Source organism: Solanum stenotomum, chromosome 2 (assembly GCF_019186545.1).
Source record: "Solanum stenotomum isolate F172 chromosome 2, ASM1918654v1, whole genome shotgun sequence".
NCBI lineage: Eukaryota > Viridiplantae > Streptophyta > Magnoliopsida > Solanales > Solanaceae > Solanum > Solanum stenotomum.
In genome coordinates this window covers 63,617,159-63,630,000 of record NC_064283.1, presented here as the reverse complement: position 1 = coordinate 63,630,000, position 12,842 = coordinate 63,617,159, and the positions used below count along the sequence as shown (strand labels likewise).

At 30.0% G+C, this 12,842-nt stretch overlaps 2 protein-coding genes and 1 non-coding gene across 4 annotated transcripts; all 3 read right to left on the bottom strand.

Moving 5' to 3' along the window:
* Positions 1-344: 344 nt before the first annotated feature.
* LOC125856508 (histone H4) lies at positions 345-888 on the bottom strand. The gene has a single exon (XM_049536069.1). It carries the CDS (start codon positions 831-833, stop codon positions 522-524), a length of 312 nt encoding a protein of 103 aa, XP_049392026.1. The 5' UTR covers positions 834-888; the 3' UTR covers positions 345-521.
* A 3,706-nt stretch (positions 889-4,594) lies between these two features.
* Positions 4,595-4,667, bottom strand: TRNAK-CUU (transfer RNA lysine (anticodon CUU)). The gene has a single exon. It is a non-coding gene; the product is annotated as a tRNA-Lys (tRNA).
* A 111-nt stretch (positions 4,668-4,778) lies between these two features.
* On the bottom strand, positions 4,779-8,862 carry LOC125855028 (UDP-glucuronic acid decarboxylase 6-like). Of its 2 annotated transcripts, none has more exons than XM_049534667.1 (13): positions 8,727-8,862; positions 7,527-7,626; positions 7,343-7,429; positions 6,947-7,034; positions 6,665-6,756; positions 6,467-6,531; positions 6,307-6,395; positions 5,953-6,030; positions 5,759-5,852; positions 5,594-5,660; positions 5,445-5,508; positions 5,307-5,347; positions 4,779-5,126 (listed from the first exon to the last, which is right to left on the bottom strand). In XM_049534667.1, exons 2-13 carry the CDS (start codon positions 7,605-7,607, stop codon positions 4,941-4,943), a joined length of 1,032 nt encoding a protein of 343 aa, XP_049390624.1. In that variant the 5' UTR covers positions 7,608-7,626; positions 8,727-8,862; the 3' UTR covers positions 4,779-4,940. The 2 variants fall into 2 exon arrangements, with proteins under 2 accessions (XP_049390624.1, XP_049390623.1); XM_049534666.1 differs by having other exon boundaries at positions 8,578-8,749.
* Between the last annotated feature and the right edge of the window lie 3,980 nt (positions 8,863-12,842).

Below are 12,842 nucleotides of genomic sequence, written 5' to 3'. Positions count from 1 at the left end.
ATAGATATAAATAAGTAGAAACACTTACTAATTTTCAACAAATGAAAATTTTATGTCCAAATTAATAACAACTCTAAGTTTGAAACACAAAGAATGTGAGAAATTCAATCATTGGTGGCTGCCCTTGTATAATTCCCCTTAATAAGGCAAAGCCATTTTCAATGTATTGATGAATTTGGTGTTCCTCTATGAATTAAGCCTTGTTAAAATGGGTTAAAGTTCTTCAATTCGTTGGAAAAGCAAAACAAATTCATAGATACAGGAAAAGATCAAACTTTGGTTCAAAACAACTAATTAGACAGTTTCTCATTATCAAGAGATGAAAAGAACCAATTTTGAAGCAATTGAAACACAGAAATAAGATATATTTTCCACAAAATAAAACCATTCTTCACATTCATAGGCATAAAACTACCAAATTCGAAACACAGAAACAAGATATTTCATAGATTCAGAAACATAACCAATTACATCAACAAAACTAAAATACTACTAATACCCAATAACCCAGATCTAAAGTCTTAACCACCGAAACCATAGAGAGTCCTTCCTTGTCTCTTCAAAGCATAAACAACATCCATAGCAGTAACAGTCTTCCTCCTAGCATGCTCAGTGTAAGTAACAGAATCACGAATCACATTCTCCAAAAAGATCTTAAGAACACCTCTTGTCTCTTCATAAATCAACCCACTGATTCTCTTCACTCCACCTCTTCTCGCCAACCTCCTAATAGCAGGCTTGGTGATTCCTTGGATGTTGTCACGAAGCACTTTGCGATGACGTTTTGCTCCACCCTTGCCTAATCCCTTGCCACCCTTTCCACGGCCAGACATTTTTGAGAAGTTTTGAGAGATAATTCAGAGAGAAAATGAGAGATTTGATGATGGAGAAGTGAGCTGAGCTAGGGTTTATATAAAGGGGGAAATTTTTTGGAGGGGGTTGAAATATTTTGAGCGGAAGATATTGGCGGTTGATGAATTTCTGCCAAATTTGAAATGGAAGGCTAAAGATTGCGATCCGCGTGATTGCTTATGGGTTATTGTGGACCGTTGATTAAGTGGAATTCAGCGGATGGTAATTGTTTTGTTCTCACATGGATCGATGACGTGGATTGTGCTTACCAGCTCAAATTAATTTATGATTAGTCAAATTTGATACTACCTTCGTCCCTAATTACTTGTCCATTATGACAAATTCAAAACGAACAAAACAAATTTACCTATTATATCTTCAGTTAATTACTTTGAAAAAAAATAATAAATCTTTAAAATCTTAAATTTTTTAATTCACCAACTTTATAATTAATAGGGGTAAAAATGGTAAACTCACTATGTCAAAAATTATTTTCTTAATAGGTGTCAATTCAAAAGTGAACAAATAATTAAGTACAAAGGGAGTAAGTTAAACGAGTAGTAATTTTTCAAATTCATTTTCTTTCTTTAAAAAAAAAACAAGTGATTGTTATGATAAAGAAAATATGATGTGTAACAACTAAAATTATACTCATTATTCATCGAGAGCATGACCTTAGATATAAGATTATGTAGTTTGAGGATTAAAGTAAAAAATTAGTAATTAATAGATAGTTGAATATTATTTATTTTCTCTTAACAATATTGTTATTATTACTATTGTATTAGATTATTCTTTATTCTAGTATTAGTTGTTATTTCCTTCGATTCGGCTATTGTATTATATGTTGTTTCTACTATTCTTTTTTTATTTGTTTTTAGCATGAATTTTTTACTATCTTGTGTTGTTAATGTATTTTTCACCATTGTTTTCAACATGATTTCTTTACTATTTGTTTCCTTTTTTATATCTGATGAGATATGTTTTACTTAAATAGAGGGGTATTGGATTCAGCGTCTCTAGCTCCACAAGATAGGAACAAGATTGTGTACGCATTTTCCTATCTAAACTCCATTTGTGAAATTATAATGATATATATTGTTGTTATTTTTAGTTCTAAATCTTAATGATTCAAATCTTAATTATTAAATATGTTTTTTTATAATAGTTATTCAAATTTATTTAAACTTATAAAGTGATTGTAAAATAGAAGGAACGAAGGGTTATACTAATCACAATTAACTTCTTGATAGTGTGAATTTGTATGTGTTGGTCTGTCGGATGCAACGTCAGTCCTGCAAGAATATTACAAGTCTCTCGAGTTATGCGACGGACCATCACACCTATGAGGTTGTGATTTGTGATGGACCGTCAAATGCTAGCTCTGAATTTCTACTTTCTGTTTTTATATTTCAAATTTCCAAGAACTATAAATATTATTTTAGGATTTTATTTTATCTTCTTTGTTTTATTGATGAACATGATATCACTTGAACAAAATTTGAACAAGAATTTTCATCGGCTTATTCAAATCAAAGTATTGATTGTCTTTAACTCTTGTAAATAACTACGTCTTGAATGAATGCAAGTCTATTCCTTGTTTCATTAATCATGAGTGACTAAACTTCACAACCAAGGATTGTGGAATCCATGATGATTTGACCTAAAACTAGAATTTTTACGGAATAAATCGCGTGTTGTATCAATATACCTTATAATCTCCTTCATCTTAATTGACCTCTAATAATTGCAAACATTAAAACTCGCCCTATGTATAGCTTGTTTGAGTAAAAAGGCTAAAACCTAAAAGAAGAGTTAATAACAATAATTTGAGGATCTAGACTCGTCCAATAGTTAATGTCATAACAAGATTAACCAACTTGAGAATCTATCTATCGAAATGATGGTGAACACTTTTAGTTTGAACGAATATAAGTGATATACATTTGATTTGGTTGAGAAGCGATATAGTGTAGGTTAAATTTGATAGACATAATAACAACGCAAGATGAAGTTCTGTAATTAACGCGAGAATGATCAAACAATCTTGGTGAACACAATCCTGATTAATTCTCTTTGATTGATTCTAACTAAATGATATTGTTAATTGTTATTTATCGAAAAGTGAACTTTAGACCAAAATCAAAATTCCTCATATTTCCCATTATGTTTCGGAAATAACTAAAGTAAATAACCGCATACGACTTAGTTTACATATTATTCCCCGTGGGATTCGACCTCAACGTAGTTGTGTTCTATATTTGACAACGGCCGCTTTATACTTCTTAATTGAGGTGTAAATTTGGGCCTATCATGTATACGAATAATATCAAAATGTGATGTATTAGTAAAGTTGGAATTAGAAATACTGATATTAATTATATTGACGTTTGTTATGTTGAGATTGTTTCATAATGTAATGTTTGATAATTGGCTCATTGAAAATAACATGCATTACATAATTTCTAAAAAAAAATTGCTACAAAAATACGGTGGAAAGAATGTGAAAAAAAATTGAGGAACAATTGTGTCTTAATTCATACTAATGCATATTCTAAAAAACATTAATATTGTATTGCTAATATTGTAAATTGTTTTGTATTAATTATACATAGCACTATACCTTAAAGTATACCAAATAAAATATTAGTAATACACAAAGTTAATGCATACATTATTGTAATACATCTTACCAAACGACCCCTATAAGTATGAATAGAGAAATATTATTTTTATTGAGTGATTCATTAATGACTTGATGAACATCATAACCAGAAAATCGTGCTGGAGTTTGTTACAACTTGAGAGCTTAAACAGCAATTGTGATGAAAATTAGATGGGATATAAGTGAGGGAAAATAGTTTTACTTTTTCTAATTCTAAAGTAACATTTTTCTAATCACGCGCGTCATAACAATCGTTATTCACATATCTCTCAAATTACACATCACAATTTTAACTGTCATATTGAATTTGAATTCCCAAAACTTGATTGGTCTACGAAACTTATTGTATTAGGTCACCAATGATCGACTGGACACCTGAGGCTGTCTCGTACTAATGTATCTAGTCAAAGTACGTTCAAAATTAGCTTTCTTGGGAATACCTTGATTTACCCAATAATATAATCCTTACCGACTTGAACCTAACTAGATTTGTTCTATCACACGTTTATCCTTCGATTCATCCACACATCTAAACCATATTTTACCAAAACTAGATACTACAAACAACTATAATCATTAGCCAACATAACCATGCATAACCAACATCCACACGACTTCATCATTGCCAAATACTCCTAAATTAAAGCGCGAGAAAATTCCATGAATTGTTTATGGTGCTAAAAACTCTTAACATTTTTTCACTTAAAAATATGAAAGTTTAAGTTTCATGAATTGTTTTTTTAAAAATAAATAAATTATGGATTGTTATGGAATTTGAAACGTCAATACTACAACACATTGTCAATGCTCCTAACTCGTTGTTTCATGTTTATTCAAATATTATTTTCGTATTAACAATACATATATTTTAATTATATTCGAAACAATTGATAAACTTTGATTGATGATTCCAAAAAGGGGCAAGTTATATTTGACCGATCGACTAAAAATAACTACATTCGCTAGCCAAATATATAAAAATATAAAAAATTGTATATATCCTAAATTAATGTACAAAAAATTATATTTGTTTGGATAACTATTTTATACCAATTTCTCTTTTAAAAAATGAAGGCACGCCCACCGTGGGGCTCGAACCCACGACCACAAGGTTAAGAGCCTTGCGCTCTACCAACTGAGCTAGACGGGCTTTTGTTTTTATACCCACATAATCGATACTAGACTTGAGGCATCTTGTAAGCTTCGATTTTACGAGGTTGTCCACAATTTGACACATAAAGATAAAAGAAACACATATACCAAAAATATTCGATAATCATATATTAAAATTGACATCAAAATGCATTTATATATAGCACAAAGTCATGCTGCAAATGTAATAAGACAGTGAGTGGAAAAACTGAGTATAATGAAAACATAAAAAGCCTCTCAAGTGTGTCCATCACTCAAAACCAATAATAGCTCATTTCTTTCGGGAGATACCGAGCCTGCTACGGAAATCGTCCTCCATAAGGGGAATACCATCGCTCAATTTGATCGTTGGTTCCCATCCGAGTAGTGATTTTGCCTTTGTGATGTCCGGTTTTCTCTGGCGAGGATCATCTGGTGTATTTTCCACTGTGATAATCTGCACATCTGGATTGATGAGCTGCAAAACAACACCTATAGTCAGAGACGGATTCAAGGTTTTAACTTGATGGATTCGACCTTTTAAGATTCTTAGCATTGGACTCATTATATATATCATGCTCTGTGAAGTTACTGGGATTTGGATGAACTTGTAGACGTGTCATGTGAATACATAGTCGAGGCAAGTTCAGTGGATTACCTCTTTCACATTCTCAGCAAGTTCAAGCATTGTGAATTCACCTGATTGCAAGAAGATGAGTTGCTTTAGTTGAGTAATAAAATTGGAAGAATTGAGTTTTGATCGGACACGCCAAGAATCAAATCAACGGAAGCAAACCTGGATTCCCGATGTTAATTGGTCCAGTATTATCTCCCTCCATCAGACGAATAAGACCATCAACCTTCATCATTCAGAAAGGAAGGTAAGAAAAGAAGATGAAACGTAATATGAACTTCAAGTATAGTGGCACATAGACTATAATATACCATGTCGGAAACATAACAAAAGCTGCGAGTTTGTGTTCCTGGCAACTGAACAGTCAAGGGTTCGTCACTGTGAAAATGTACGAAGAAAGGGTAGGCAATTAGTAATTCTCACAATGTAAGATAAATATGGAAAGGTAAGAGTGATAACGAGGTTCAGAATATTACCGAATTGCCTGGGCAATGAAATTGCTGACAACACGGCCATCATCTATGTTCATTCGTGGACCGTACGTGTTGAAGATTCTAGCAATTCGTATTTCTGGAGATGCAAAACAAATTCTTCAGAATGCAGAATGCAGAACTTTACAAAAGAAAACCGAATAGGTTTGAAAGAAACATATGTGTAGGAAGTGCTATACCGATTCCATGCTGCCTGTGATAATCAAACATCAAAGTCTCAGCCACTCTTTTTCCCTCATCGTAACAACTCCTAACTCCTGAAATACACAAGCTACATTACACATTACATCACCAATCTAACACGATCAATTTCACAAAAGCGAGGGGAAATATATATTTAGCAGATACTAAGAAGAAACTGCAATTCTTGCAAACTCTAAAAGGAGGCTATTTATGAAAGAAGCGAGTCATCTCTTGTTAGATCTGTTCTGAAGAGTTGTATAGGACCTTCAACGGGTCTTTTTCCATTATTGAAGATTTGTTTAATGCCATATCATTAGAAACTGCAATTTAAAACAGCTATAAATGCATACCAATTGGGTTAACATTTCCCCAGTAGCTCTCATCTTGAGGGTGAATAAGCGGGTCTCCATAAACCTCAGAGGTTGATGTCAGTAAAATCCTGCTTGAGTAATGAAGTTAGACGAAGATCAGTTATCACAAGAATAATTGACGATAGAAGCAGATTCATACCTTGCCCCAACTCTCTTGGCAAGTCCCAACATATTCAAAGTGCCAATGACATTTGTCTTAATCGTCTGCAAATACCATATAGCAAGAAAGATCAATATAAACTACACACCATTTTTCGGGATATCTAGATTCAAAGGAACAAGTGATAATATAAAGAAAAGATGAAAACTTGGCAATACGGGGATCTTCATTACTGACCTTAACAGGATTGTACTTGTAAAAGATTGGGGAAGCAGGGCAAGCAAGATGATAAATTTGGTCAACTTCAACCAATAACGGCTCAGTAACATCTGCATATAATATGAATATAAAACAAGATAATCAATGGAAACTCTTTGTAGAAGCAAACAGAGAAGAGCTCTGAAAACAATTTGCGGAGGGAGCTCGGTAGAGATTGCTCAAAAGATACTTGCAATATAATTCTGGTAGATAAGAACTTTCGGGAGCAGAAAGGTAGATAAATAAGGAAGAGTGATTTACCATGACGGATTAACTCAAATCTTGGATGGCCAAACCATTGCTTTAGGTTATCCTTTGATCCAGTGAAGTAGTTATCCACAACAACCACCTAAGCATAACACAACAAGTTTAGGTAAACACAATCATATTTCGAGCCTTATTATTTTTTATAGCATCAATGTGCTGGTATCTAGTGGCAGGGTCGAATCTAGATGGTCACTGATGGGTTCACGTGAACTTAGTAGCTTTTACCACCATACCATATATATATACACAGAAATCCATAAAATATTGATAAATATTTGTTTGTGAACCAAGTTAATATTACAGTTGAAACACGTAAACTTCAAATCCTGGATCCATTTTTGTAAGTGGAACATATGATGTGAAGCCAGGCCTAAACTTATAAGTATGTACCTCATTCTTCTCATTTTGCATCAGTCTGTCAACGAGGTGAGAGCCAATAAATCCAGCACCACCCGTCACCAAAATTCTCATGTTAGCCTGTAATCATAAAGTTCAAAGATGACAAACAATAAAAATACAAGATCAAGATATAAGCAGCAAACGAATAGACTCATCAGAGCCATGTCTACCGTACCTGGAAAAACTTCGCTTTGCGCAATGGTGATGGTTCTGGAGGAGGTTTTGCAGAAGCATTGTTGTCTCCATTGGAAGCCATTTCTAGATCAATTCAATTTCTAAACCAGAGACCAAATCAAAAGTTCAGAACCAAAAAATACATAAGATTCAAGCAAACTGTCACAATCTACGACCGAGCTAACTAAGAGCAAACCAAGATTACCACAAAATTAATACTCGTGCACAAAAAGGATTATCGACTTCTCCAATAGACAGTACATACTAATAATACAACCACCATAATGTGGAAGCAGGACTTCCACCAAGGGGATCCAAAAAGTAACAAAAGTAAACACATAAAGAAGCTAAGAGGATCCAACATCTAATACATACTTAAACAATTTGACCATATACACGCATTGTAAATTTTCGGCAATGGGGTTCGGAAGAATCCCTTCCACCCCCTTACTCCAACCAGTCCTCACTTCACAAATTAATTGGTGTCAGCAAAATGAATTTTTCCTCTTCAAGATCCTCTAGTCCGACTAATCCGGATCAGCCCCGTTAAAAACCCAACATTGCATTAAGTTTCCCAACCTAAGACAACTCCATTTCAAAGCTCAAAACCCGCGACCTCTGATTAAAAGTAAGAACCTTTAACATTCCACTTCCACCACACCCCTTCACCAAAGGTGGTGGATCCTCTTTATAGATCAATCACAATTTCTAATAGCAAGAAGATATCTCCCCCTCCCCCTTCCCCCTTCAATAAATTTAACAACAAACCCAAATCAAATTTCAAAAGAAGCAAAATTTTCCAGAAAATGAACACACCCAGATCAAATTTCATTTAAAAGCTAACAACTTGATTCCATATTCAGCAAAAACAAAGAAAAATACAATTTTTGGATCACCTGGTCGTCTCTAAATGCTAATGTAAAACAGAAATAATACTAAGTATGAGCTCAATACATGAATTTATAGATTAAAAATCATATAGATTCAAAACAAAATTAGCGTATAAATCACGTAAAATCAAGATTCAAGATCTCTAATCACACCAAACATACCAACTAGAGAGATAAAAAAGTGATCTTTGAACATAAAAAGAAAAAAAGTGAAAAAATCAAAGCTTATGAGCAACTCTAAAAAGACCCCACAACAGATCTGAATCTATTTTTTCTCAAAAAGAAAATTGAGCAAAAAAATATTGCATTACCTAAGTGAATATTGAAATCTTGAGGGAAATGATGAAACTTATTGTAAAATGAAGAGATATATAAAACCCAACAGAAGTTGGGTAAATGGTGGGGAGTTCTAAATAATTGCTGGGTAGTTAAAAAAAAAAAATCTGAAATTTTCTGGTTGAAAATAAATAAATAAATATGTTATCTTTTTTTTTGTTTTCAATTTATTTATCTAATTTAATTTAATACAAAGTTTACAAAAATATATTTTTCATAAGATAAAATTAAAATAAATCAAACGTATCAAAATGTTTGATTAATTTTTTTAAATGAAATTTAAATATTATTGGAGTACTATATTTTGTAATTAATATGCCACGTTGGTTACGTTTCATTAACGTAAACAAAATTAAAATGTTCACGTTATTTTTCCGATTAGAACGAAACAGCATTAGCTATGTACTTAGCTAAAATAGTATTCAATTGGTCACATAATTTACCTAATATCGTTTGGTTGGGTACAAAATTATTTTTATTAAAAAAGAAACTTTCAAGTATTTTGTTCTAAAATAAAATTTAAATGTGTGACTATAAATTATTTCATTAATGGTCGTTTGGCGTAAAGGATAACACCAAATACTTTTGCTACTCGTATTAAATTATGGTGTCATTTAAATTTGTTGTTTGGATGACAAGTCTGAAATAACTTATTTCGAGATTAATAATTAGTAATGACAAAGATATCATTTTAAACCCTTTTTATATCACTTTCACATTCATGTATTTTTGCATTATTTTTTACACCATGTATAATAACATTCACATTCCTCACCACTCCTTATTATTACAATAATCCTTCAATTTTTTCTATTAAAAGATTACACTATGTAAATATAATTTTTATTTATGAATTTATTTGACCAGTTCTTATGTTTATTTTTATTTTTATTTTGATTTCTCATAAATCCTCTTTTACTTCAACAAATTTAAAATGAAAGTTCTATTTTAAGCTAAATAAAGAGAAAATTTATTTTTAAATATATATATTGTACCATCGTGAGAATGCACACACACAAATATTTAAGTTAAATGAGATAAAAGTTTTATTTGAGAAAATATAAAAAACTAAATAAAGTTCAAACACTCAATAAAAAGTTATCACAAATCCCATCACAACTTATCTCATAACAACTTGTCAGACCAAACAATCCTAAGAATACTACATTTTTAAAGTTAAGTTATTTTTAATTATAGATGATACTTTCTTTGGAGAAAAAATAGAATAAATTTGTGTTACATAAGTTGAGATTAAGGGAGTAATATTTTAGTTATTATGTACAAAATTCAACACATCAACATAGAAGATAAATAATACGTGAATAAAGAAATTTTACATAACTAATTCATATGTAACTTTAAGCAGCAACCAAACAATCTACTATAATTTCACCCTTAACTAAAAATTTTAAGATTGAGCTTTGAGTATAAATTTTATCAGCAAAAAGTATGATCTCACTTTTAATAAACTTACGGTAACAATGCAAATTAATTCGGACTCTATTAAAACTATCAAACATTACGTGAATCAAAAGACAAAGTTTGATATTACTATACTTTTCATCAACTCAAGAAAAAGTCCAAACATGTCTATTTCATCATATATATTTTTGTACGGATATATATGGACGGAGCTACTAAAAATATAGGGATATATTCATAAGATAATTAAATATACGTACTATTTATATATGATTAATTGTGAATTGTGAGATTTTTAAGTTTACGTTGGGAAGGGATTGTACACAGTGCCAAAGAGGGTTATGAAACATAGATGAAGCCAAATTTGCTTACAATTTATACGTGAGATTTAAATTAAAGTTATTAAATTAAAATGATTCCTAATATTTTAATTATTTCAATTTGGTTATCTTATTTTCTTTTTAATTTGTTAAATTTTTTAAAATTTAAATTCAACCGTTCTTTATATCTAACATTATACATGATATATTAAAGATGATACAATTCAAAAATTTAAAATCAATTTTATTGATTTCACTTTCTATTAGTGATATGATCTTTATAATTTCAATTTTTGATTCAATTATCGTGTATTTCTATCCAACCTTAAATATTATGATTTTATATGATTGCAATAAAAAAAAATTATTTAACTAAACCGATACAAAGAGATGAAAAAAACAGATTGATATGTCATCTAGAATGAACCCTCAAATTAAGAAGGAACAAGTATTACTCTAGATATAGTTTTTCACATTAAACTATTAAACTAAAAATATATATTGATATTGACTTTTACTTGTTTATAGGGATAGCATGGAAAATTGAGTGTATTTTTGGAGTAACAGAAGAATTTTCCGTAACTAAATAGTCGATGCTTTTAGGAGTCGTTTGATTTGAATATAAATTAAAATGAACTAAGTTATTTTGAAATTAATTTTTATTGAGTGTAAGATTTATTGTATTTATAATAATGTGCCTTGTATAAAATTTAAGAACAAGTTAGTTGTTTACAAATATAGCTTCATGAATGTGAAAACTGAAAAGTGATGTATAAAAAGGATTTAGAAGGATATTTTTGTCATTTACTTATTTTATTTCGGGATAAGTAGGGGTGTGTTTCGTAAAATTTTGATTTCGATAATTGGTAGTTAAAAGTAGATACTAAAACCCAAAATTTTAAATTTCAATTCGATAATCGATAAATCAAACTTCGATTCTGTATGATATTTGGTAAAATCGTATTGAATTTGTAGTCAATTGCATTACAAAGCTAATATTATTGCTCCAATTATTTATATTTTTTATGTGGATGCGCGATATAATAGAAGATCGACAAATAATAATACATCAAGAAAATTAAATTGACACAACTAAAAGACATATGTATTTATGTTGTTAGTGTTTAGTATTTAGCTTTTTCTTTGAACTTGTACCAATGAGTTATGAGCCTGTTAATATATGACATTCATTAAGGGTCTGTTTGGAAAGCCACCAGGTAATTGGAATTGGTGTAATTACTAGGGTAGTAATTACTAGCCTAGTAATTACACAGTCTAGTAATTACATTGACATGTTTGGTTGCCACAATGTAATTACACTGTAATTACACATGTCCTGTTTGGATGTCACAGTGTAATTACACATGTCCTGTTTGGATGTCACAGTGTAATTACACATGTTCTGTTTGGATGCACAATTGCAAACATAAAATTATAATAAATTTTAAAAAATAAAAATTAATCATTTTAAATTTATACTAGACAAATGTTTTTTTTTATAAATGACATTAAATTAAATATTTAAGATATATATTCTTTTTTGAAAATATATTAATTAATAAACATATTTACTGTAACTAATATTATGAAAAAAATAATTGATTTATATTTTTTCAAATTAATATATTTCAATTGAATTGATCGTAACAACTAAAAGTATGAAGTTTCTATGAACATTGTGAAATGCATGTTTGATAAAAAGAATAGTAATATATAAATAAAATATCATAAATTATTAAATGTTTGACAAAAATATAATTTATCAAGTCTAATTAAAAAATGACGTGCAATGTAAATTCAATATTACTAAAACAAATGAAACTGAAAATATAACATAAGTAATAAATTCAAAACAAAAATTTTAACATAATACTCTTATAACAAATTTCAACATAGCAATAAATATGATTTATTTTTATTTCTTCATAATAAAGAAAATGTAAGTCTATAACCTTACTTAACAATAAATTCTATTTTAATTTAAAAATTAGAATACTAATAAAATTATGCTAATGAAACAATAAACAGGCATAAAGAAATAGATAATACGAGAAAATTACATAGAATCACATAAAGTAAGGTTGAGAAGAAGAATAAAATGAAATATAATAATATAAAATAAAAAAATAGACTTTTACAATTTTTTAGAATAATAAAAATAAAAATAAAAAGAAATTAAAATAATAGAAGTAAAAAAATTAAAACAAAAAAAATAAAAATAGAAATTAAAAAAAATGAAAAAGTAATCAGGTGGTAATTACACCATGTAATTTCCAGCAATTCACAGCCTCTGCATGTGAATTGTAGAGTGTAATTACCCCCTGCCAATTACACCAATTACCTGCTGAC